This window comes from Lampetra fluviatilis, chromosome 52, assembly GCF_964198595.1.
Source record: "Lampetra fluviatilis chromosome 52, kcLamFluv1.1, whole genome shotgun sequence".
NCBI lineage: Eukaryota > Metazoa > Chordata > Hyperoartia > Petromyzontiformes > Petromyzontidae > Lampetra > Lampetra fluviatilis.
Window position 1 is genome coordinate 1,324,945 of NC_136326.1, and position 27,858 is coordinate 1,352,802.

The following is a 27,858-nucleotide window of genomic DNA, read 5'->3' on the forward strand; positions in this document are numbered from 1 at the left end:
CCGGTGTGGTCTGCTCCTCCGTACGGGTCACTCTGTTGTTGTTGTTTTGTTGTTGTTGTTGTCTTCCCCCCCTCTCCTCCACCCCCTCTCCTCCACCCCCTCTCCTCCACCCCCCTCCCCTCCACCCCCCTCCTCTCCACGCCCCTCTCCTCCACCCCCCCTCTCCTCCACCCCCTCTCCTCCACCCCCCTCCCCTCCGTCCCCTCTCTCCCACCACCACCATCATGTCCTGCGCCGATACGCACCGCGGATTTCCCTCGAGCACCATAGTCTGGGTAGCTGGCTAAACGGGACTTTCCGCGGAACGAAATAAACGCCGATTGAGTCATAAATTCATTCGTTCACGTCCCTGGAAGCCGCTGCCAAGAAGCTTCGCGGGCAAGATGTTGCCCATGGGCCACCGGTTCAAGAACCCTTCACCGAAATTGGACGTAAAGTACGTTGAACTTCTTTCGCACCGTACGTAGCCAACCACGGTGCCAATCGGAGGCGCGGGAAATAAACCATCACCTCGCGACTCTCTCCCGCAGTTCCGTTTGACCCCATCACGTGTTTAGTTCTCCCCCCCAGCACCTCCGATTAGTACGTACGGTGCGAAAGAAGTTCAACATACCGCCCATAGACTAACACTGCCCATAGACTTACACACACACCTACACACACCTACACACACAACAGACAAAGATCCCCCGTATAGCCTTAACAGACTGTAGGGGCAAGTGCTGTTAGCGAGCACCGAAAAAGGCCGGCACGGCACACGAGGGGGTGGGTGGCGAGCACCACGCCCTCGTTTTGTGTAGTATATAGTGTAGTGTATAGTGTAGTGTTTTATGTAGTGTTTTGTGTAGTGTATAGTGTAGTGTATAGTGTAGTGTTTTGTGTAGTGTATAGTGTAGTGTATAGTGTAGTGTATAGTGTAGTGTATAGTGTAGTGTAGAGTGAAGTCTATAGTACAAGACGGTGTTGAGGCTACGGCTGTTGTTTGGGACCGGGTGCTGGGGCACAAGAAAGAGGCAGGACCGAGCTAAGGCAGTCACAGAGATGAGGATGTTGCGGTGAGTGTTGGCTCCATCAAGGAGGGACAGGGGGGTGAGAAATGAAGAAGCGAGATTCGAGGTGGTAGAAGACTCGAGGTGGTAGAAATCACAGAGAAGATGAGAGAGAGAAGGCTGTGGTGCGGTTCCGTCATGTGTAGAGACGACAGGAGAATCACGTGGTGGCCCGGGCAGCGGAGAGAGAGAGAGATGGCGCAGGGCAGCGTGGAGAAGGTTGGCTCAGACGGCGGACCTCACGTGAGTGAGACAAGGAAGAAGTATATATACAAATACTGTGTTCTTGGAATTTCTCTCACTTGATACAGCTATCGTGCTGTGACGGTTCCACCTGAAGACGGAAGCTTGTGTTGCCTCCGAAACGTCGCGATTTTTATTTTATTTTACTTTTTTTAATTTTTATTTTTTACCTACGTGACTTTACCGAAAAAAACCTAAGAATAAGGAAGAAGTAGCAGCAGAACAGTGACCCAAGGAGGGCGGCCCGGAGCCATCCACGTGCCCCAGGTGGGGCTCTGTCGCCCCCTGCTGTGGCGGGACCGTCGCCTTCACGCCGATGCGGAGCAAAATAAAAAAATCTGCCGGCTGCCATCGCGAGAGGAGCAATCAATCGCCTCTCATTGCCCAGGGATGGCTGGCTCACCGAACGTGGTTGGCGGTAGGGTTAGTGTCTGGGTGGCTAGTGTGGTTAGAGTCAGGGCTAGTGTCTGCGTGGCTAGTGTGATTAGGGTCAGGGTTAGTGTCTGGGTGGCTGGTGTGGTTAGGGTCAGGGTTAGTGTCTGGGTGGCTGGTGTGGTTAGGGTCAGGGTTAGTGTCTGGGTGGCTAGTGCGGTGAGGGTCAGGATTAGTGTCTGTGTGGCTAGTGTGGTTAGGGTCAGGGTTAGTGTCTGTGTGGCTAGTGTGGTTAGGGTCAGGGTTAGTGTCTGGGTGGCTGGTGTGGTTAGGGTCAGGGTTAGTGTCTGGGTGGCTAGTGTGGTGAGGGTCAGGGTTAGTGTCTGTGTGGCTAGTGTGGTGAGGGTCAGGGTTAGTGTCTGGGTCGCTAGTGTGGTTAGAGTCAGGGCTCGTGTCTGGGTGGCTGGTGTGGTTAGGGTTTGGGTTAGTGTCTGGGTGGCTAGTGTGGTTAGGGTCAGGGTTAGTGTCTGGGTGGCTGGTGTGGTGAGGGTCAGGGCTGGTGTCTGGGTGGCTAGTGTGGTTAGAGTCAGGGCTCGTGTCTGGGTGGCTGGTGTGGTTAGGGTTAGTGTCTGGGTGGCTAGTGTGGTTAGGGTCAGGGTTAGTGTCTGGGTGCCTAGTGTGGTGAGGGTCAGGGTTAGTGTCTGAGTGGCTGGTGTGGTGAGGGTCAGGGTTAGTGTCTGGGTGGCTAGTGTGGTTAGGGTCAGGGTTAGTGTCTGTGTGGCTAGTGTGGTTAGGGTCAGGGTTAGTGTCTGTGTGGCTAGTGTGGTTAGGCTCAGGGTTAGTGTCTGGGTGGCTGGTGTGGTTGGGGTCAGGGTTAGTGTCTGGGTGGCTAGTGTGGTGAGGGTCAGGGTTAGTGTCTGGGTGGCTAGTGTGGTTAGGGTCAGGGTTAGTGTCTGGGTGGCTAGTGTGGTGAGGGTCAGGGTTAGTGTCTGGGTGGCTAGTGTGGGGAGGGTCAGGGCTGGTGTCTGGGTGGCTAGTGTGGTGAGGGTCAGGGTTAGTGTCTGGGTGGCTAGTGTGGTGAGGGTCAGGGTTAGTGTCTGGGTGGCTAGTGTGGTGAGGGTCAGGGTTAGTGTCTGGGTCGCTAGTGTGGTTAGAGTCAGGGCTCGTGTCTGGGTGGCTGGTGTGGTTAGGGTTTGGGTTAGTGTCTGGGTGGCTAGTGTGGTGAGGGTCAGGGCTGGTGTCTGGGTGGCTAGTGTGGTGAGGGTCAGGGTTAGTGTCTGGTGGCTAGTGTGGTGAGGGTCAGGGCTGGTGTCTGGGTGGCTAGTGTGGTGAGGGTCAGGGCTGGTGTCTGAGTGGCTAGTGTGGTGAGGGTCAGGGTTAGTGTCTGGGTGGCTGGTGTGGTGAGGGTCAGGGCTGGTGTCTGGGTGGCTAGTGTGGTGAGGGTCAGGTGTGGTTAGGGTCAGGGTTAGTGTCTGGGTGGCTAGTGTGGTGAGGGTCAGGGCTGGTGTCTGGGTGGCTAGTGTGGTGAGGGTCAGGGCTGGTGTCTGGGTGGCTGGTGTGGTGAGGGTCAGGGCTGGTGTCTGGGTGGCTAGTGTGGTTAGAGTCAGGGCTCGTGTCTGGGTGGCTGGTGTGGTTAGGGTTAGTGTCTGGGTGGCTAGTGTGGTTAGGGTCAGGGTTAGTGTCTGGGTGCCTAGTGTGGTGAGGGTCAGGGTTAGTGTCTGAGTGGCTGGTGTGGTGAGGGTCAGGGTTAGTGTCTGGGTGGCTAGTGTGGTTAGGGTCAGGGTTAGTGTCTGTGTGGCTAGTGTGGTTAGGGTCAGGGTTAGTGTCTGTGTGGCTAGTGTGGTTAGGCTCAGGGTTAGTGTCTGGGTGGCTGGTGTGGTTGGGGTCAGGGTTAGTGTCTGGGTGGCTAGTGTGGTGAGGGTCAGGGTTAGTGTCTGGGTGGCTAGTGTGGTTAGGGTCAGGGTTAGTGTCTGGGTGGCTAGTGTGGTGAGGGTCAGGGTTAGTGTCTGGGTGGCTAGTGTGGGGAGGGTCAGGGCTGGTGTCTGGGTGGCTAGTGTGGTGAGGGTCAGGGTTAGTGTCTGGGTAGCTAGTGTGGTGAGGGTCAGGGTTAGTGTCTGGGTGGCTAGTGTGGTGAGGGTCAGGGTTAGTGTCTGGGTCGCTAGTGTGGTTAGAGTCAGGGCTCGTGTCTGGGTGGCTGGTGTGGTTAGGGTTTGGGTTAGTGTCTGGGTGGCTAGTGTGGTGAGGGTCAGGGCTGGTGTCTGGGTGGCTAGTGTGGTTAGAGTCAGGGCTCGTGTCTGGGTGGCTGGTGTGGTTAGGGTTAGTGTCTGGGTGGCTAGTGTGGTTAGGGTCAGGGTTAGTGTCTGGGTGCCTAGTGTGGTGAGGGTCAGGGTTAGTGTCTGAGTGGCTGGTGTGGTGAGGGTCAGGGTTAGTGTCTGGGTGGCTAGTGTGGTTAGGGTCAGGGTTAGTGTCTGTGTGGCTAGTGTGGTTAGGGTCAGGGTTAGTGTCTGTGTGGCTAGTGTGGTTAGGCTCAGGGTTAGTGTCTGGGTGGCTGGTGTGGTTGGGGTCAGGGTTAGTGTCTGGGTGGCTAGTGTGGTGAGGGTCAGGGTTAGTGTCTGGGTGGCTAGTGTGGTTAGGGTCAGGGTTAGTGTCTGGGTGGCTAGTGTGGTGAGGGTCAGGGTTAGTGTCTGGGTGGCTAGTGTGGGGAGGGTCAGGGCTGGTGTCTGGGTGGCTAGTGTGGTGAGGGTCAGGGTTAGTGTCTGGGTGGCTAGTGTGGTGAGGGTCAGGGTTAGTGTCTGGGTGGCTAGTGTGGTGAGGGTCAGGGTTAGTGTCTGGGTCGCTAGTGTGGTTAGAGTCAGGGCTCGTGTCTGGGTGGCTGGTGTGGTTAGGGTTTGGGTTAGTGTCTGGGTGGCTAGTGTGGTGAGGGTCAGGGCTGGTGTCTGGGTGGCTAGTGTGGTGAGGGTCAGGGTTAGTGTCTGGTGGCTAGTGTGGTGAGGGTCAGGGCTGGTGTCTGGGTGGCTAGTGTGGTGAGGGTCAGGGCTGGTGTCTGAGTGGCTAGTGTGGTGAGGGTCAGGGTTAGTGTCTGGGTGGCTGGTGTGGTGAGGGTCAGGGCTGGTGTCTGGGTGGCTAGTGTGGTGAGGGTCAGGTGTGGTTAGGGTCAGGGTTAGTGTCTGGGTGGCTAGTGTGGTGAGGGTCAGGGCTGGTGTCTGGGTGGCTAGTGTGGTGAGGGTCAGGGCTGGTGTCTGGGTGGCTGGTGTGGTGAGGGTCAGGGCTGGTGTCTGGGTGGCTAGTGTGGTGAGGGTCAGGGTTAGTGTCTGCGTGGCTAGTGTGGTTACGTCAGGGTATTAATTCTAGATTTGAAGCTTTCGTGATTGCAAGGATTCATATTCTTAGGTTTTTTCGGTAAAATCACGTAGGTAAAAATGTTAAATTAATAAAAGTAAAAAATTTTTTTTTATTAATTTTCATTTTTTACCTACGTGACTTTAACGAAAAAACCTCAGAATATGAATCCTTGCAGTCACGAAAGCTTCAAATCTAGAATACAATTTTTTTTCTTTTTCTACGGATGTCCAGTACGGACTGGAAGGAAAGGGGCGGGGCTATAAGATGAGGGGGGCGTGGCTTGGAAGAAATGGGCGGGGCCACTTGCGAGCGGGGCGTGGCCTTTAGGGGTGGAGGCGGAGCTAATTAAACATGGGGCTGTGCGATGGAGGAGGGGAAGGTAAGGGGGGGCTGTTGGGGGGAGAGGGGAGGGGCTGTGAGGAGAAGGGGAGGGGGTGAGAGACTCTGGGAAGGGGGGGTTTGGGGAAAAGGCGGGAATTTGGGGAGGGGCGGGGCTATGGGGGGGGGCTGTGGGGGAGGGGCGGGGCTGTGAGGAGGGGGTAGGGGCTCTGGGAAGCGGGGGGTTTGGGGAAATGGGGGGCTGTGGGGGAGGGGCTGGGCTGTGGGGGAGGGGCGGGGCTGTGGGGGAGGGGCGGGGCTGTGGGAAAGGGGCGGGGCTGTGGGAAAGGGGCGGGGCTGTGGGGGAGGGGCGGGGCTGTGGGGGAGGGGCGGGGCTGTGGGGGAGGGGCGGGGCTGTGGGGGAGGGGCGGGGCTGTGGGGGAGGGGCGGGGCTTCGCCCCCCTCACGGGACGTCTGAGACGCAGCTTGCTGCTGCTGCTGCTCCTTCGTCTTCTTCCTTGGGCAGCGGAAACAACAGCAGCGGGCAGAGATGGATGAATAAATACAGCAGACAGACACCCATAGAGGTAGACACAGACCCGAGGGATACTCACCCTCTCATACAGAGAGATACACAGAGATACACACACGCGTACACCCCACCGTGTACAACACGCTGAAGCCCAGTCGCACACCACCCATATACTACTGACACCATCCCACAGCCTCTCTCTCTCACACACGCGCACAGCAAACAAATCCCCCTCACGCACCTCATACCTCACTCACCTCACACCACACACACCACACACACACACCACACACACCACACACACACACCTAACCACACGCACCACACACACACACCTAACCACACGCACCACACACACACCACACACACTACACAAACCACACACACACCACACACACCACACACACCACACACACGCACCACACACACACCACACACACCACACACCAAACCACACGCACCACACACACACCACACACACACTACACAAACCACACACACACCACACACACCACACACACACTACACAAACCACACACACACCACACACACCACACACACCACACACACCTCACACACACACACACCACACACACCACACACACACACATCACACACACCTAACCACACACACCACACGCACCTGACACCACACACACCACACACACACACCACACACAACTAACCACACACACCACACACACACACCACACACAACTAACCACACACACCACACACACACACCATACACACTACACTCACACCACACACACACACCACACACACCACACACACCTCACTCACCTCACACACCACACACACCACACTCCACACACACCTCACTCACCTCACACACACCACAGACACCACACACACACACCTCACTCACCTCACACACACCACACACACACACCACACACACCTCACTCACCTCACACACCACACACACACCACACACACACCACACACACACCACACACACACCACACACACACCTCACGCACCTTGACACAGCCCACACTGACGCAGGCAAATCAACATCACAGCGTGACGGATGGAGCGCGTGGAGTCTGCACCACCATCACCACCACCATCGTCAGTACCACCACCACCACCATCGTCACCACCACCACAGTCAGCATCAGCATCTGCGTGTCCCACGCCTCTTAATTAACGACATCGTCCCATTCTGGAGTTGGGATCCTAGCTGGAATCGGGGGGGGGGGGGGGATTTGGCGTCAAGGATCCCTGCCTGGGACGTGGCTGAGGAGGAAAGCGACGGAGCCGAGCACGGAGGGGCCGCGACCTGCGCGTGGTGGTGGTGGTGACGGTGGTGGTGACGGTGGTGACGGAGGTGGTGGTGGTGACGGTGGTGGTGGAGGTGGTGACGGTGGTGACGGTGGTGGTGGTGGTGACGAGCCATGGCCCAAGGGAAACGCGGCGCCAGCTCAGCCGACGAGACCCCCAACACCATCGTGTACAGGAAGGTGAGGCGCCTCCTCCTCCACCACCTCACTCCACTCCACCTCATTCACCATACATCACCTCGCCGCACTCTGCCTCACTCCACTCCTCACTCACCACACACCGCCTCAATCACCATACATCACCTCACCCCACTCCTCCTCACCCCACTCCACATCACCCCACTCCACCTCACCCCACTCCACCTCAATCACCATACATCACCTCACCCTACATTACCTCACCCCGCTCCATCTCACCCCACACACCCCCTCACCACACTCAGCCTCACCCCACACACCCCCTCACCCCACTCACCCACACCGCTCACCCCACACCGCCTCACCCCACTCAGCCTCATCCCACACACCCCCTCATCCCACACACACACACCCTCACCCCACACACCCCCTCACCCCACACACCCCCTCACCCCACACACCCCCTCATCACACTCAGCCTCACCCCACACACCCCCTCACCCCACACACCCCCTCACCCCACTCACCACACACCTCACTCACCCCACACCACCTCACCTCACGCCTGCTCACCCAACTCACCCTGACCGGGTGCGGTCTTCAATCAAAATCCTCGCGCGCCCCGACTGGACGGATCCACCAGAGACAAAGATCCCCCGTGTAGCCTCAACAGACTGTTGGGGCAAGTGCCGTTAGTCTCCCCCACCACCACCATAGCCACCAACACCACCACCACAGCCTCCACCACCACCACCACCATAGCCTCCACCACCACCACCATAGCCACCAACACCACCACAGCCTCCACCACCACCACCATAGCCTCCACCACCACCACCATAGCCACCACTACCACAGCCTCCACCACCACCACCATAGCCTCCACCACCACCACCATAGCCACCACTACCACAGCCTCCACCACCACCATAGCCTCCATCACCACCACCATAGCCACCACTACCACAGCCTCCATCACCACCACCATAGCCTCCCCCACCACCACTACCACAGCCACCACCACTACAGCCTCCACCAACACCACCATAGCCACCACCACCATAGCCACCACCACCATAGCCACCACCATAGCCACCACCACCATAGCCACCACCACCATAGCCACCACCACCATAGCCACCACCACCATAGCCACCACCACCATAGCCACCACCACCACCATAGCCACCACCACCACCATAGCCTCCACCACCACCACCATAGCCTCCACCACCACCACCATAGCCACCACCACCACCACCATAGCCTCCACCACCACCACCATCATAGCCACCACCATCATAGCCACCACCATCATAACCACCCGCACCACCACCATAGCCTCCACCACCACCACCACCATAGCCTCCACTACCACCACCATAGCCACCACCACCATAGCCTCCACCACCACCACCACCATAGCCTCCCCCACGTGTGTTTCGGGCTGTACCGCGTGTTGGGCGCTCCTTCAACAACAACGGCACTTATTGAAGGAGCTGCCAACGGCACGTGGAGCGAAACGTCGGACGTCGTGCCAAATACAACACGCGCGCCGCGCACCCTTAAAAACACACACACGCACACACTACGGGAGGGACGCAGAGTAAACAAACAGGTTGCTTGGACCCACGGTGAACCCGGTCTGATCCAACTTGACCTGAACCAAGCCCGGGTTTTTGTTTTTAAAATCTGACCTCACTTGACCCCGACCCCCCGGTCCGGGCCCAGAGGTCCGTTCAACCGCCCCTCATGTCGCCCTCCAGCTTCCGAACTTTCTTCTGGCTGAACCCACCTCACCCGACCCCTTGACCTGACCCCTTGACCCGAGGCTTCTCTACACCGACGTGAAGTTACCCCATCATCATCATCATCACCGCCACCACCACGGTCTACCCACTGCGGGATGAAGGCCCCACTCTCACCCACGCTTGTCGCCAGCCTCCACGCTCTCGCTTCGCCACAAACCCCATCGGGCTCCATCTCCTTGGCTCGTGTTTCCATGCATGGATGTTACAGTACGTTCGACTTCTTTCGCACCGTACGTAGCAGACCGCGCTAATCGGAGGTGCGGGGGAAGGACACGAATCTGAACGCGAGCAAAACTGTTTTAAAGAAATGCGTTTTCAATCGAGATGGTTTAAAAGTTTAAAAGTGCCTAGCTCCAGTGGCTTCCTCATATCGGATGGAAGAACGTTCCAGACGGCCGCGGAAGCGGCGTCTGAAAGCGTCGCTCGAAGCGGTGACCGCCGCCTTTGTTCGACGGCCGGCCAAAATCCGCTGCTACTGCGAGCGTGACCAGAGTTCGTGTGGTTTATAGTTCCTGGACGAGATCAGCAAAGGTGGTTCTTTTGTGGCAAGCGCTCCGTGCGTGATGAGTGCGTGACCTTGTACTGACGTATTCCATGCTTCGGCTGCAAACTCCGTCGTGAGTCTCTCAGCCATCGAGTAACCCAACCCTGAAGATCCGTGATGTGTCCCTGTTTATTCGGGGTCGCTGCGATGCATCTTCACACGCGAATGTTCTTAGCCATTATCTGACCCCCACATTAGGCATTGCCTGACCCTGACCGTGACCACATCTTACCGAGCTCACTCCCACCAATGGTCGAGTTATAAGGGTATTGCTTTATGCCTTACTGGTAACCACGTGAATGAAACTATCAAAACAAATACGGTTTTGCCACGAGTACAGAAATGTCTGGCAAGTACGTAACAACGTCGTGTTCGCCGATTTTAACTTAGAAGACGAAGGCAGCCGCGAAGGTGGTGAAATGGTGAGCGCTCTGGACTTGGCAACTCGGAGGATGTCGGTTGGATTCCGTCTCCCGGCGTGGAAGCCGAAACAATGGGGTTTGAGAGAGAGAGAGAGAGAAGGCTGTGGTGCAGTTCAGTGATGTGCAGAGACGACAGGAGAATCACGTGGGTCCGTAGCTGCGAGTGGAAGGAATGAGCTCAAGAGGAAGGAGGCAGAAGGAAAGGTGGTGGTGTGGGGGGGGATGTGTCGCGATCGGACCTTGGTGTCCCCAGGAGTGGAGAGAGAGAGAGAGGTGGCGCAGGGCAGCGTGGAGAAGGTTGGCCATGACGGCAGACCCCACCTGAGTGGGACAAACGCGTGGAATGAGAAGAAGAAGATGACTTTATGCTTGTGCTTTGTTTAGCTCGGAATTCTTCAACAGGGGACCTGACAAGGTTTAGTTATTCGCACTAAGCTGGCAATGTTGCTGCTGCTGTGTGATCCCAATATGGGGAGTGGTGGGGCAGCGGTTAGCACGCTGCGCTACGAATCCGGTGACACAAGTTCCATTCCCGCTCAGGGCCAGCACCAGTGACAGCAATGATCTGAACCGGTCCTGGGCCTCCCCTAGGTCGACTCAGCCTGACATGATTACCTGGTGCGGTGTGCAAACATCGCCACTGGGGAGGCAAAGGCGGTCGGGCGTGGTGCTGGCCACCCACCCACCCACCCCCTCGTGTGCCGTGCCAGTCTTTATAGGTGCTCGCTAACAGCACCTGCCCCTACAGTCTGTTAAGGCCGCACGGGGGTTCTTTGTCTTTGATCCCATTTGAGTAAGGGGCCGTCCATAAATGACGTCACGCACCTAGGGGGGGATGGTCAGACATTTGTGACGATGTGTGACGAGGGGGGGGGGGCGGTTTGAGAAATGTGACGTCACATCAAAATGCGCAACTTTTAATAAATATAGACAACACGTTCTACTTAATGAAATAGACTTTTTAATAAATGTTTTCTCCTACAACATCAGAGTGCAGCACCACATTAAATACGCACTACAATGACAATAGTTTAAATCGATTTGAAGCATGTTTTTTTTTGTGGGGGGGGGGGGGGGCAGAGCTTTGTGACGTCATATCTGAGGGGGGGGGGTCAGGCATTTGTGACGTCGTGTGACGAAGGGGGGGGGGGTCAAAAATCGTCCAAAATCGCGTGACGTCATTTATGGACGGCCCCTAAGTTGCAGTGGAGTCTCTGCGCAATGGGATGTTCTGGCCAATACCAGTTCGTCACATCGTTCGTGCATTCCTTTAGCTACTGCGGGAACTCGGGGAGCCACAGAGGAAACCCGTTCAGAACAGAGAGGAGAGAACTTCATTCTAGATTTGAAGTTTCCGTGACTGCAAGGACTCATACGGTAAAGTCACGTCGGTGAAAAATTCAAATAAATTAAATCACGACGTTTCGGAAGCAAAACACGTTCCTTCATACGCCACGGCAATTTTACTGGAGCGGTTACACCTGATGACGGGGGCTTGTGTTGCTTCCGAATCGTCGTGATTTAATTTATGTAATTGTTTTACCTACGTGACTTTACCGGAAAAACCCAAAGAGTAGGAGAGAACTTCACAAACCCCGCACAGAACGGCGTCACTCCACCCGGCTTAGGACTCGAACCGAGGCTCACCCTCTGGTGATGCCACTGCCCCCCCGTTGTGTTTTTGATGAGGACACAAATCTTGTGGCCTCTAAGAGTGGCTTCACGCGTCGGGGCAGGGTGAAACCTATCAAGTTCCTCAATGATTTTATTGAGTAAATGATTTGTATTCGAGAAAAAAAATACATTTGGGGGGGGGGGGGGGGGAGAAATCGTTAAACAGTTGTACACTTAATGAATGGACTTGTGCGTCATGGTGGTGATATGTTAACTACCTCGCCTGGTATGCAGGAGGTCGTGGGTTCGACCCCGACCCTGACACCTGCTGTATATTTCAAGTTTGCGTGTCTCTCTTCCCGTGGTCACGTGGATTTTTCTCCTGTTCCTCCGGTTTTCCCTCCACATTTAGAAGCGACATCACCACGCGTTTAGATTATTTGGCCGCTACAAATTTACACGTGATGATGATGATGATGACAAGCCACTTCGTTGGGCAATCGTTTGTGATAGCCAGGGTCGCATCTGAAAAAGAGTCACGTAGATTAGTAGGGCCTTACCTGGTAAGATACAAATCGTGAAGCGTAATCAATCCCATTGTAGGAGCATTGAGATTTGACGATTGATTGGCAGGTCCAGTTTTCTGTCCCGTCTTCTCGCCTGTCTGTGGTTCTCTACCCTCCCACGCATGCTCTGTGCAACAACAAAATAAAAACCCCTACGGTGCGTGACACATTCTACTGCGGCGTTTTTAAGATGTGATTTGCATTCATAATTTTATATATATATATGTTTATACAGTATTTATTCATTATTGTTGTTAATAAGCTATTGCGCATTTTCGACATTTTTATGGGTTAATGAGAGGGATGAGCGTCTGCTGAAGTTCTCGGCCAGCAACAGAGACGTGAGAAAAATGAATAAGTTCACACGAAAAAAAAATTGTAATGTGAGAATTATATTTGGATTCGAGCCCAGGAGAACGATATTGATCCGATGCTAACGGACAATCCCCAAGGCTGTCCGAGAGGTTTTTTTTTGTGTTCTCAACAAATTCGGCAACGGGAAACGATTACCGGGACTGGTGCGATGCGAGATGCATTTCAACGCAAACCAGGGATCGAGAGAAAGAGCGAGAGAGAGCGAGAGAGAGCGAGAGAGCGAAGAGAGATGGCGTAACGAAATCGCGGTGAGAAACCGAGATGGAAAACATCGAAAAATCCAGGTTCATGCATGTGGCCGCCAAAGTGCAACCTTCCAAAAGACGCGAACAGATGTTACCCTCTTGTTCACAGACTCCCCCCCCCCGCCTCTCTCCCTCTCTCTCTCGCGCGAGTTCCCCCGTCTCGTCTCTTGGAGTCGTTCTCTCCTCCAGTTCCTTCTCGCGTTCTCCTCCCTCCTTCACGCGCACGGGCGCTGCGGGAGCCAGCGGTGGCTACGAGATGTTAACTACCTCGCCTGGTGTGCAGGAGGTCATGGGGTTCGATCCCGACTCTGACGTTCGCTGCTGTATATTTAGAGTTTGCGTCTCTCTCTCTCTCATCATCAATGTGGCTACAAGATGTTAACTACCTCGCCTGGTGTGCAGGAGGTCATGGGGTTCGATCCCGACTCTGACGTTCGCTGCTGTATATTTAGAGTTTGCGTCTCTCTCTCTCTCATCATCAATGTGGCTACAAGATGTTAACTACCTCGCCTGGTGTGCAGGAGGTCATGGGGTTCGATCCCGACTCTGACGTTCGCTGCTGTATATTTAGAGTTTGCGTCTCTCTCTCTCTCATCATCAATGTGGCTACAAGATGTTAACTACCTCGCCTGGTGTGCAGGAGGTCGTGGGGTTCGATCCCGACTCTGACACCTGCTGCTGTATATTCGGAGTTTGTGTCTCTCTCTCATCATCATCACGGTGGCTACGAGATGTTAACTACCTCGCCTGGTATACAGGAGGTCATGGCGCTCGATACCGACTCTGATGCTCGCTGCTGTATATCTGGAGTTTGTGTCTCTCTCTCATCATCATCATCACGGTGGCTCCGTGATGTTGACAGCCTCGCCTGGTATACAGGAGTAGTTTGTACAGGCGAATTATACATCTGAATTATTACGTATTATTGTTATTCTCGCCGATAGTGTGCAACTTAATTGCCTGCAACTGCTTCGTCGAGTGGGTTGCCGGATTATTACGGTGCAGCTTTTCATTGACACCAGGTTCACCTTTTGGGGTGCGTCTTAAGTTCCGGCAGAGTCTTGTGCCACGGCGACCATGGCGACCACGGCTTGTTTACGTAGTAAACCTTACTAACCACGTGACACACCGTAATACTTGGGTTATGTCGGGTGGTGGCAGGTTTAACTACACGTTTATATTGACTCGATCTAACCCAACAACCTTTTATCTATGATTTTCTTTACTTGCAGATTGTTTTTTTTTTAATCTTCACAAAACTTTAGGTTTTCTGCTGTGTGGTTGGCGTGCGCGGCAATATTTTGAGGGTCGTCGGTGGAATTCGCGGGGTAACCGGGGGAGGTTGGTAACCGGGGTAGGTTTGGTAACCGGGGCAGGTTGGGTAACCGGGGGAGGTTGGGTAACCGGGGGAGGTTGGGTAATCGGGGTAGGTTTGGTAACTGGGGTAGGTTTGGTAACCGGGGCAGGTTGCATAACCGAGGGAGGTTGGGTAACCGGGGCAGGTTGGGTAACCGGGGGGCAGGTTGGGTAACCGCCGCTACAGAGGCCTCTCCTGCGGTCCAGCTGGGACGCGCGTCCGCCAGCAGTGGCGTGAGCGAGACGTTGCGGCGGGTGGGGGCGGGGGGGTGGGGGGGGCCTGCGGCCTTTTCCGCCCTCCGTCCCACGGAGACTACCACCGGGCGTCTCGTTGACACCCCCTGGGGCACCGCGTGGGCGCGCGCGCGTGGAAGGGACCCGTGAAAGAGAGGGAAGACGCCCTGGCAAGAGAATGGCTTTGACGACGAGATCGGTGTCGCCGGAAAGACGGGCACTACTGCAGAATGAGAATATTGATTTACAGTGTCAGCAGATGTCCAGGAGGGGCACGGGGTAAGAACGTAGCAGCAACAACAAACAACCATAATACATATGTAGTGAGTCCAACTGAGTTGCAGACGTTGTCTTGGGAGCAACACTATTTATTTCATCAACTCAGCACAACATCACGTAACCTACACTGTTTTATAAAGGTTTAGAGATAGGCGGGGCAGCTCATGTTAATGTAGGAGCGAGCAGGAGAGAGAAATGTGCTTGTAAATGTAAGTATCATGGTGTAAGGAGTTGGTTGTGTTCTCGTAAAAGCCAAATTTAAACGCGTGTCTCCCGAGCTTCGAGGATCGATGTCAATCAAATAATCGATGCCTCCTCGAATCCCCACAAGATGACCTCCGCCACCTTCGTGCGTTGCATTTTTGTTCCGCTCACCGTCGCTTTGATTGTCGATCGCCGATCTTGGCCGCGAGAATCCGCGGCTGGTCCTCACCTCCGGGGCGAGCGCTGAAACGTGCACGAACTTTGCGCGACAAACGCTCGTGCAGGTCACAACACGGAGCGGTCATCTGGTTGGGTCGGGTGGTGGAGGGCCTCGGCCACGCACCGGTGTGACCGGAGAGAGATCCGTAGCCTGGCAGAGGCTGGGTTGCGATTAAAGGGGCTTCTCAAGTTTAGCGAGGCGGTGTTCACGGCCCCGGTCACCAATGACTCCCCATCCCATCTCCATCCTCTCTCAAGGCCCCTCCGTGTCCCCTCTCTTACCCCCTCACGCAGTCTCCCCACGGACTCTCTGCACGTTATAGGGTCGCACTCGTTACACACGAGGCGCTTGCCGCAAATGAACCACGATGCCCTTTGCTGATCTCGTCAAAGAGCGATAAACCATCATCACGCCAATTCTCGCATCATCATCAGCAGCAGCGGCAGCAGCAGCAGCAGCGGCAGCAGCAGCGGCTTTCTGCTCGGCCATCGGACAGAGACGGCGGTCACCGCATCGCGCGGCACTTGCGGACGCGCTTCTGCGGCCGTCTGGAACGCTCTTCCTTCCGATATTATGATACCACTGGGAGCTCCGCACATTTAAATCATCTCGATTGAAAATGTATTTCTTTAGAACTGCTTTTTTTGTGTTTAGTTTCTTGGCTACGTATGGCGCGAAAGAAGTTCAACATACACACATAGAATCGTGGATTCATCACTGAATAGGTGGCGGGGTCGCCGGTCGACCCGAGAAGAGGGAGGCCTCAGCCAGAGTGAGTGGTGAACTGGATGTGGTGTGCGGGGTGCAGAAGTGTGTTGTGGGTCACCGACCAGGACAGTCTAAGTTCACCTCCCCATCTCTCCACCGAGCCCCCGTCCGCCCCATTTCTTTCAAGCACTCTCTCCTTCCTCTACCCGCTCCCTCCCTCACCCCTTCATCTCTCTCACCATCTCTCTCCTCCCTCCCTCACCCCTCCATCTCTCTCACCATCTCTCTCCTCCCTCCCTCACCCCTCCATCTCTCTCGCCATCTCTCGCCTCCCTCCCTAATCCATCTCTCTCACCCTCTCTCCTCATTCTCGTCACCTCTCTTCCATCTCTTCCCCCCCCCATCCCCACGTGTAGTGCTCTCTCCTCTCTCTACGCGGCACGCGTGCTGCATACAGATGTGCGGCACACAGATGTACGGCACGCACGCGCCATCACCACCACCGCCACCACCATCACCACCATCACCAGCATAAACGAACGTCACCTTTATCACCAACATCAAAGACAAAGATCTCCCGTGTAGCATGAACAGACTGTCGGGGCAAGTGCTGTTAGCGAGCGCCTACAAAATCCGGCACGGCACACGAGGGGGTGAGTGGCCAGTACCACGCCCCTGCCGCCTTTGTCTCCCCAGTAGCGATGTTTACACACCGCACCAGGTACTCATTTGAGGCTAAGTCGACCTAGGGGACGCCCAAGACTGGTGTTGACCGTGAGCGGGAATTGAACTCGGGTCGCCGGGTTTGTAGCGCAGCGTGCTGACCGCTACACTACCGCTCCCCACTATCACCAACATCACTACCATCATCACCTACATCAACACCATCACCTCAATAACCAACATCACCATCACTACCATCATCACTACCTTCACCAACATCACCACCAAACATCACCATCATCGCCAACATCACCACCAACATTACTTCCCATCACCAACATCCTCCCCATATCGGGGGCTCCCAGAAGCAAATACCGGCAGCGAACATCGACTCGTGTCACTGCCACGTGTTGGGATGGAGGTCTTTGCTGATGAGTCCTAATGACGACGAAACCGGTCCCCACTCGAGTCCACGTGTCACTGCCACGTGTTGGGATGGAGGTCTTTGCTGATGAGTCCTAATGACGACGAAACCGGTCCCCACTCGAGTACACGTGTCACTGCCACGTGTTGGGATGGAGGTCTTTGCTGATGAGTCCTAATGACGACGAAACCGGTCCCCACTCGAGTCCACGTGTCACTGCCACGTGTTGGGATGGAGATCTTTGTTGATGAGTCGTAATAATGACAAAACCGGTCCCCACTCGAGTGCTCGTGTCACTGTCGGGGGTCGGTGGTTTCACACGAGAAGGTGGCCACACAGAGTTCAGTCCTTTTGACGTTGTGGTCTGGATGAAGGCTGAGCAGTTACTCATTTGAGGCTCAGTCGACCTAGGAGAAGTCTCCGCACCGGTTCAGATATTCACGACTGATGTTAGCAGTGAGCGGGGAATCGAACTCGAGACGCTGGGTTCGTTTGCTGTCCATCCCCCAATTCCTATTGCCACGGTCGGCTATGTATGGTGCGAAAGAAGTTCAACACGCGTACATACGTAGCACGCTAAGCGCTGCACTGCCGCTCCCCCATTGACGCGCGCGCACTCTTTGCACCGGTACATGGTGTAATTTTACATTATTAAAAATAAAGGCGCGTTTGTTCATATATATATGTCCCGTTGCCAATTTTGGACAAAAACTACACGGATCACGGCACGGGAATAGGCAGGCCGTGTGGTGACAGCCATAGCTTTTGGGTCACGGGTTTTGTACTGTTGACAAAACAATGTAATCCCACGGCGTGGTTTTTTGTGGTTGTCCTGTACAGCGTTCGGTTGTCCCGCTTGTAGTCCTAAACTTGTTTTTTTAATGCCGCTTTATTTACGTATTGTTTATTAAACAGAGCTACACAACTCACAGTGGGCCTTACCTGGTAAAATAAAAAACAATTCCCGCACCTCCGATTAGCAAGGTTGGCTACGTACGGTGCGAAAGAGGTTCAACTTACATTCGTGCAGAAATAGTTTCCTTTGTTGAATCTCGAACCATCGAACGTCATCGTCCCCTCTCGCCGTGACGTTTCCTGCCCAGTCACCTGTACGTGTGTGTACGTGTGTGTGTGACTGTGTGTGTGTGACTGTGTGTGTGTACGTGTGTGTGTGTACGTGTGACTGTGTGGGTGTGTACGTGTGTGTACGTGTGTGTGTGACTGTGTGTGTGTGTACGTGCGTGTGTGTACGTGTGTGTACGTGCGTGTGTGTACGTGTGCGTACGTGCGTGTGTGTACGTGCGTGTGTGACTGCGTGTGTGTGTGTAGCGGTTAGCGCGTGGCGCTACGAACCTGGTGACCCGGGTTCGATTCCCGCTCACGGCCAACACCGGTGACGATTATCTGAACCGGTCCTGGGCCTCCCCTAGGTCGACTCAGCCTCAAATGAGTACCCGGTGCGGTGTGTAGTAAACATCGCTGCTGGGGAGACAAAGGCGGCCGGTCGTGGTGCTGGCCACCCGCCCCCTCGTGTGCCGTGCCGGCCTTCATAGGTGCTGCTCGCTAACAGCACTTGCCCCAACATTCTGTTGCAGGCTACACGGGGGATCTTTGTCTCTTGTGCGCGTGTGTGTCCCCCCCCATGCGCGTTGTAGGTCGAGGAGCACGTGACACGCGCGGCCATGCGGCCATCGGGCGCAGCGATCGCTTTTCATTCATTCCCGTTTGCCCTTTAATAAACTTTGGCTAAACTTTATATTTTTTTTATTTAACTTATCAGGTAAGGCCCAATGAGCTACGTAGCTCTTGCTTCAGAAGCGGCCTGCACGCAAATGAGAGCTCGACGAAGCGGCTTATCGTGTTGGAATGTTCAGCAGCCAAATCATATAAACGCGTGACGTTGATTCCATGTGTGTTGGGAAAAAAAATCGGAGGACGCGGAGATAAAAATCCACGCGACCACGGGGAGGGAAAACACGCCGACTCCAAATACAGCAGCAGGTGTCAGGGTCGGGTTCGAACGCACGACCTCCTGTATACCAGGCGAGGTAGTTAACATCTCCTAGCCACCGTGATGATGAGAGAGAGAGAGACACGCAAACTCCAAATATACAGCAGCAGGCATTGTTAGGGTCAGGAACGAACCCACGACCTCCTGTATACCAGGCGAGGTAGTGAACATCTCAAAGCCACCATGGCACCCCAAATATATTATGCATCCCGGGATCGTGAGAATTGGCTCTGGGAGGCCTTCATCCAGCAGCGGATTGACCACGTCCGATGATGACGATAATAATGATGGTGGTGGTGGTGCTCTATACTGGTGCCCGTCAAATAAATGCGTCGCGGATGAATTAGGTGAGATGGCCGAGGGCTCTTCTCATTCAAGCTCCTCCGGCTTAATACAACGAGACTCTCATTGATGATTCTGCCCATTCACTCTGCAAGCAGTCCCAGTGAGTCATCGATTTACTTTTGCAGATGGACAGAGAGGGAGGGAGAGAGGGAGGCTTGGAGGAGGAGGAGGAGGAGAGAGAGGGACGGACATGGAGATACATGGAGGGACGAGGGAGAGAGATGGGGGCAGAGAGTGAAGGGAGGATGAATTGTGCGAGATACATCAGAATCTGAATGTTCATTCATCCTGGAGGGATCCGATGAGCTATGAAGATCTTTCTTCACAGATGCCCTGTAGGGGCGGGTTAGAATGTTACATTATGGAGGGGAGAGGGAGGCGTGGTGGAGGAGGGGGATGAAGAGTGGTAGGTGAGAGGGGGGCGTGGAGGAGGAGGATGGTGAAGAGGGGTAGGTGAGAGGGAGGCGTGGAGGAGGAGGGGGATGAAGAAGGGTAGGTGAGAGGGGGGCGTGGAGGAGGAGGATGGTGAAGAGGGGTAGGTGAGAGGGGGGCATAGGTGAGGAGGAGGAGGATGAGAGGGAGAGAGCGATTTGCTGCAATTTATTTTTCACATCCTAAAATGTGACACGAATTTCAAGCGGAGCGTGATGCACCGTGCGTCACACGCGGAATGTCACCGTGGGCGGTGAGGGCCCCGCGTCTCTCTCTCTCTCTCTCGCTTCCTTTGGCCTCGCTCGCTCTCTCGCTCCATCGCTCTCTCTCTCTCTTGCTCTCTCTCACACACTCCCATTGCTCTTTCTAGCTCCGTCGCTCTCTCTCGCTCTCTCTGTCTCTCTCTCGCTCCCACCGCTCTCTCCCTCTCTCTCTCGTTCTCTTTCGCTTTTTCATTCCTCCTCCTCCTCGTCAACCCGATGTCCAAATTATTTCACCGTCTCTCTATGGTACCCCGTTATGTACACGCGCGCACACGCATGCACGCACGCGCACGCACGCGCGCACACGCACGCACACGCACGCACACAAACGCGCACACACACGCGCACACAAACGCGCACACGCACGCACACACACGCGCGCACACACACACGCACACACACGCACACATGCACGCACGCGCACACACGCACATACTCACGCACACACACACGCGTGCGCGCGCACACACACACGCGCACACACACATGCGCACACACGCGCACACGCACACATACACGTACACACACGCGCACACACGCGCGCACACACACACGCGCACACACGCGCGCACGCACGTTGCGTGCATGTATTCCTCTTTACGAAACGATCTTCTAATTGCGCGGAGTGGCCGAGCGCCCCCCCCCCCTATGATCCAGTCAGCCGGAATGCGCCCGATCCCATCTCCCTCGACACGTCTCGCGGGGCTCTGCGGGGTTTCGAGTCTGGGTTCGTGCGTCGTGCGTAGCGATCGCCCGTCGCACTCGACAAAGATGCCCCGCGTCGCCTTTGACAGGCGGTCAGGGCGAGCGCTGCTAGCGAGTGTCCCGGCACCTATGAAGGCTATGAAGGCCCGTGGCACCCCGAGGTGGTGGGAGGCCGCCTTTGTCTCACCGCCAGTGGCGACGTTGACCGCAACACCGCACCAGCTACTCATTTGAGGCCGAGTCGACCCAGCGGACGCCCAGGACCGGTTCAGATAATCGTCACCGGCGTCGGGAATCGAGCTCGGGTCCTCTGCCCCGCTGCGCGGTGCCGCTAACCGCTGCGCCACCGCTCCCGCCACCGTCCGCGCGCAGACAGCTTCGTCACGGGGATTTGTTTTTTTAGTTTTTTGCGGGAATTTTAGAGATTTTTCGAACCCCCCTCTCCCCCGCCCCCCACCTTGTTGTTTCATGGATGGAGCCGATCCGGCGACGTCTCTGCGGTTCGCGGCTCGCCAACGTGGGGGGTGGAGGAGTGGGGGGGCTCCCCTCCCCTACACTCCCCTCCCCTGCCGGCTACCGATACACAGCCGTAACCAAGGGCAACCGTCTCCGAACTTGTGCGCTCCGCACCCCCTCCCCCCCCCTTAGCAACGGAGGATGGAGTGGCAAACGCGCGATGTTTGAAGTGCACTCCTCCTCCTCCTCGCGTAGAATTTACCGTATTCTCTGGACCACGAGACGCACTTTGTGAGTCTTACCGTATTCTCTGGACCACGAGACGCACTTTGTGAGTCTTACCGTATTCTCTGGACCACGAGACGCACTTGGTGAGTCTTACCGTATTCTCTGGACCACAAGGCGCACTTGGTGAGTCTTACCGTATTCTCTGGACCACAAGGCGCACTTTGTGAGCCTTACCGTATTCTCTGGACCACAAGACGCACTTTGTGAGTCTTACCGTATTCTCTGGACCACGAGACGCACTTTGTGAGCCTTACCGTATTCTCTGGACCACGAGACGCACTTTGTGAGTCTTACCGTATTCTCTGGACCACAAGACGCACTTTGTGAGTCTTACCGTATTCTCTGGACCACGAGACGCACTTTGTGAGCCTTACCGTATTCTCTGGACCACGAGACGCACTTTGTGAGCCTTACCGTATTCTCTGGACCACAAGACGCACTTTGTGAGTCTTACCGTATTCTCTGGACCACAAGGCGCACTTTGTGAGCCTTACCGTATTCTCTGGACCACGAGACGCACTTGGTGAGCCTTACCCTCAACTCCAGCGGGCCCCACCACCGCCTCTTACTCGCCACGCTGCGTCGCGGCCCTTTGCCAAATGCCTCTTCTCGTTATTTCAGGTCGCAGAGCCCCTGCCCTTTAGACGGCACCTTTGGCCTACTCTTCCCCCACGCTGGCCTCGCGTCTCGGAAGAGGCGGGCAGTGCCCACGCCTTACCCCAGCACGCCCGGCCGCCAGCGTGCCACTCGCCCTGCGTTGCCGCACGATCTTGGGGGTTGACGGAAGCCAAATTGTCACTCTTGGGGCGGGCGGGCGGGTGGTTTCATGCGGACTTGATTCCATTGCCAAAGGTTTCCATTTGGTGTTTGGACATCTTGACACCTCCTGTTTTATTGCAAGAAAGGTTAACAACTCGTTCTTATTCTTTCATACTTTGATACTTGCCCACCGGCGTAGGAATATGGAATCCCTGCCTCTGGCACAGGAGATGAATACCGATGGCTCAATGCGAATGTGAACAGCGGGCGGCCCAAGTGCAGAGGGGTTCCGTGTTGCCCAGCTGCGAACCCGGTGGCCCGAGTTCGATTCCCGCTCACGGCCACCGGTACACCGGTGAAGATCACAACCTGAACCGGTCCCTTGGCCTCTTCCCCTTGGTCGACTCGGCCTCAAATGAGTACCTGGCACAAGGTGCAAACAGCAGCGCTTGGCGAGACAAAGGCGGCCGGGCGTCGTGCTGGCCACCCACCCCCTCGTGTGCCACAACGCCGGCCTTCATAGGTGCTACTCGCTACTCTCAGCACTTGCCCCAACAGTCCGTCAAGGCTACACGGGGGATCTTTATCTTTGATACCCCCCCCCACCCACCCCCATCCATGAGCTTGCTTTGCTGTAATTGTTTTGCTTCGGCGGACAGTTGAGCCGAAGGTACAAGACCATTGTGTCCGACGTTTGAAAATGCGTCAAACGTCATCAGGGCAATCTCCAGGAAATTAACCCGTAAAAACAAAGTTTTTCACTATAAATCATTCATATGCGTGGCGGCTAGAGTCCTCTCGTCCTCTGGCTTGAGATGGCTGCCACCTATGGGTCAGATGATTGCCTGCCACCATTAAGCAATTGGTAATTAAATAAATAAAGATTCCTAAAAAGTGTAACATTTTGGAAAAAAAATTTCACGAAAATACGTTGTCACGCACAACGAGTCTGTGTGCAAAATGTCAGCTTGATTGGATCACGGGAAGTGGGTTAAAAAACGACCGAAAGATTTGCACGGTCGTAAGCGCGCAAGCAAGTGAACTTAATATAAAGGATTTTAAAAACCCAGCCCCATTGAGGAAGTCAGGATGGCTTCTTCCCACGTGTGCCGTGCGGAGCGGGGCGTCCGTTGAGGTTGCGTGGATGTCCGCGTTTGAACTCGGAGCTTTCGTCCGTAACCTCGCGCAGCCGATCGCCGAAGCGCTCGTCGTAGTGTCAAGTTGCGAGAGTTTTTATTTCGCGTTCCCAGGCGAGAACTCAAGAGGCCGAGGATAGGGCCTCGTTTGCGAGGGTGGCCTGGCACCACGAAAGTCACCGGGGACGGGTGGGTGGTTGACGGTCCCATTAGCTGCAGCCGCACTTTAACAACTCTGGCACCCCCCCCCTCAGCCAGTCTACATAACAAAGGCTCAGTCCTTTGTTATGTAGACTAGCCGTAGCTTCAGCTGCACCAACCTTATCATAATAATAAAAAAAACTCATATCCAGGGGCCTACCCTGGCTCCTCCCCCCTCAACCAGTATATATACAAGGTCGGATCTCTTGGATTTTTTCATTTACTTGATACAGCTAGCGTGCTGTGACGGTTCCACCTGAAGACGGAGGCTTGTGTTGCCTCCGAAACGTCGTGATTTTTATTTTATTTAAATGTTCTACCTACGTGACTTTACCGAAAAAAACCTAAGAATATGAATCCTTGCAGTCACGAAAGCTTCAAATCTAGAATGTTCTGTCCTTAATTTAACCAGGGGATGGAATTGCCCGGGGCCCAGTCGAGACGCCGTCTGACCTCGGGGCGCCCCTGAGGGTGCCGGCAAGGCCTGGCACGCACCCCGTGGGTGGCACCGCGATGTTGTTGATTTTCGTTGAACGCGTCGCTTTGAAGCAAGCCAACTCGCCCGCCCGCCGGTGGGAGGTCTGGCCTCGGCCCCGTGGCACGGGGGGCAAATCGCTCGGCCGGTTATCGCCGCGCGAACGGGGGGGGGGCCTGGGTCGCCGTTAATCGCGTAAATTCGGCGTCGCGTAAAATGACAAAGCGATGTATGAGCGGCCGGGGTCGTAGCGGGTTGGGACGGTGGGGGGGGTGTTGGGGGAAAGTGTTTAATGGCGTGAGTGGTCGCCACTTACAAATGTGGATTCTTTTGCGACGGCGGAATAATTTTTGCGGTTTCTTTGCGCGTGTGTGTGTGGGTGCGTGTGTGCGTGCGTGTATGGGTGTGTGGGTGCGTGCGTGTGTGGATGGATGCGTACGTGCGTGTGGGTGCGTGTGGGTGCGTGTGTGGGTGCGTGCGTGTGCGTGTGGGTGCGTGCGTGTGTGTGTGGGTGCGTGTGTGGGTGCGTGTGTGGGTGCGTGTGTGGGTGCGTGTGTGGGTGCGTGTGTGGGTGCGTGTGTGGGTGCTTGTGCAGAGCAGTTGCGTAGCGGTTAGCTCGCCGCGCCATGAACCCGGCGACCAGTTGGATTACCGCTCACAGCTCCCACTCACCTGCACACCTGACTCCTCACCTCCACATCTCACCACTCACCTGCACACCTGACTCCTCACCTCCACATCTCACCACTCACCTGCACACCTGACTCCTCACCTCCACATCTCACCACTCACCTGCACACCTGACTCCTCACCTCCACATCTCACCACTCACCTGCACACCTGACTCCTCACCTCCACATCTCACCACTCACCTGCACACCTGACTCCTCACCTCCACATCTCACCACTCACCACTCACCTGCACACCTGACTCCTCACCTCCACATCTCACCACTCACCTGACTTCTCATCTCCACATCTCACCTGCACACCTGACTCCTCACCTCCACATCTCACCACTCACCTGCTCACCTGCTCACCTGACTCCTCACCTCCACATCTCACCACTCACCTGCACACCTGACTCCTCACCTCCACATCTCACCACTCACCTGCACACCTGACTCCTCACCTCCACATCTCACCACTCACCACTCACCTGCACACCTGACTCCTCACCTCCACATCTCACCACTCACCTGACTCCTCACCTCCACATCTCACCTGCACACCTGACTCCTCACCTCCACATCTCACCACTCACCTGCTCACCTGCTCACCTGACTCCTCACCTCCACATCTCACCACTCACCTGCTCCAACACCGGTGACGATTATCTGAACCGGTCCTGGGCCTCTCCCAGGTAGATTCATCCTAAAATGAGTTCCTGGTGCGGTGTGTAGTAAACATCGCCACTGGGGAGACAAAGGCGGTCGGACGTGGTGTTGGCCACCCACCCGCGCCTTTGACAATCTGCACACGTGGCATTTGTGGGCCCCCCTAATTAATTCCACCCCAACCCCCTCATCAAAGAGAGCGCCTCTTTAATTAGGGCTGCCCTTCTGCCAGCGGGCCGACCGGACTGCGGGGGGGCGGGGGGGGGGTAGAGGGGGGGGGGTGCCCCCTACGATCGCACACCAGCCCCCCGCGAGGACGCCGTTAATAATTCAGCCCGTGGAGGCGGATTTAGTCTCAGAACTTACGAGCGTGGCCTTACGATTGCCAAAACAAAAAACTAAACACGAAGCAGCGAAGGTCAAAGAGGATTTCCTGCTCGAGTGAGCGTTGATGCGTTGGAGGTTCTCTCCCAGCAGCCCGAGACGGTGGTGGAAAGTCTGATTTGCTAGGATTTATATTCTTAAGAAATTTTAATTTGACCAAGTAAGGCCGCCCACTGAGCGAGGTAGCTCTTATTTTTTTTTGTAGAAGCGACCTGGTCATCACAAACGATAGCCCCACGAAGCGGTGGCTTCGCATCATCGTCACGTGGACATTGAGAGCAGCAGCCACAGACACCCTGAACGCGCGATGTTGACTCGAAACGTGGAGGGGAAAACCGGAGGGACCCGGAGAAAAATACTCGCGACCACGTGGCAGAGTACGATCCAAGTATACAGCAGCAGGCGTCAGGGTCGGGATCGAACACACGACCTCCTGTACACCAGGCGAGGGAGTTAACATCTCCTAGCCACCGTGATGACGATGATGAGAGAGAAACACGCAAACTCCAAATATACAGCAGCAGGCATCGTCAGGGTCAGGATCGAACACACGACCTCCTGTATACCAGGCGAGGGAGTTAACATCTCCTAGCCATCGCGGGCGCCCAGTGCATCCTGGGTACCGCTGATCCACGTGGCTTCTCCTTCAGCCGAACAGCCAGCGAGTGACGCTAACAGTGTGGGGCGATCTGTCTTTGTGTGGTGCCGTCTTCTCCTCCCCACTACCTCCCCCACCCACTACCCCCCCCCACCCTCCCCTCCCCACCCTCCCCTCCCTCCCACCCTGCCCTCCCCACCCTCCCCCACCCCGCGAGGAGGAGCAGATGGAGGAGGTGGTGAGGAAGATGCAGGACGAGACGAGCGGAGTTCCCATCCGCACGGTCAAGAGCTTCCTCTCCAAGATTCCCAGCGTCGTCACCGGTAGACGCCCTCCTCCCCCTCCTCCCCCCTCCCCTCGTCGCTTCGTCATCTTCGTCATCACCGTCATCACCATCGTCGTCGTCATCACCATCGTCGTCGTCATCACCATTATCGTCATCATCATCATCGTCGTCGTCATCACCATCGTCATCGCCATCACCATCGTCGTCATCACCATAGTCGTTATCACCATCGTCATCATCGCCATCGTCATCGTCGTCGTCATCACCATCGTCGTCGTCATCACCATCGTCGTCGTCATCACCATCGTCGTCGTCATCACCATCGTCGTCGTCATCATCATCGTCGTCGTCGTCGTCATCACCATCGTCATCGTCGCCATCGTCTATAATGTTTTACCCACGTCATGATGAGCTCCACTTCGTTTAGCTATTATCGTTTGTGGGGAGGCCGATTCTGAAAAAGAAGTTAGTAGCTCAGTGGGCTTTACCTGGTAAAATTAACATAGTTTAGTTTAATTTTTATTTTTTTTCAAGTGATTTGTTTACCTTTCGTATACTTTGCATTCCGATCGTGTTTTTGTACCGATAGCTCACCGGATTCTTCCAGTATAAATACACATTATGATTCTAAACAATGCCGTGGTCATCATTATCGTTATTGTATCATCACCATCATCATCACTGTCGTAATTATCGGTTAAATCATCATCTCTATTGACGTGACATCACTATTGACGTGACGTCATCTATATTGACGTGACATCATCTCTATTGACGTGACATCATCACTATTGACGTGACGTCATCATCACTATTGATGTGACATCATCACTATTGACGTGACATCACTATTGATGTGACATCATCACTATTGGGACATCATCACTATTGACGTGACATCATCACTATTGACGTGGCATCATCACTATTGAGGTGACGTCATCACTATTGACGTGACGTCATCACTATTGAATGATAATTAATGGCGCCACTGTCACTCGGCAGGGTTGAGCCGCTCCCGACACAAATGTCAATAAGTGATCAATACCTCGTTTACCTCCCTGCCCCGCCCCCCCCTCGCCCCCCTGCCCCCACCTCACCCGCCCCTCACCAGGTGCGGACATCGTCCAGTGGCTCATGAGAAACCTCATCATTGATGACCCAGGTGAGAGCTCCTCACCTCTACACCTCACCACTCACCTCACTCCTCACCTCA

General features: G+C 55.2%; 2 protein-coding genes across 2 annotated transcripts in view; one reads left to right on the plus strand and one right to left on the minus strand.

Annotated features, from left to right (window-relative positions):
* LOC144949065 (zinc finger protein DPF3-like) overlaps positions 1 to 27,858 on the minus strand; it is a 324,698-nt gene that overhangs the window by 166,165 nt on the left and 130,675 nt on the right. The window lies entirely within an intron of this gene.
* Positions 6,517 to 27,858, plus strand: part of LOC144949063 (regulator of G-protein signaling 7-like) — a 37,117-nt gene continuing 15,775 nt past the window's right edge. Inside the window, exons 1-3 of the mRNA XM_078878873.1 lie at positions 6,517 to 7,343; positions 26,583 to 26,679; positions 27,757 to 27,807. Coding sequence (XP_078734999.1) covers positions 7,278 to 7,343; positions 26,583 to 26,679; positions 27,757 to 27,807 — 214 coding nt within the window. The 5' untranslated portion in view covers positions 6,517 to 7,277. The remainder of the gene's footprint in view (positions 7,344 to 26,582; positions 26,680 to 27,756; positions 27,808 to 27,858) is intronic.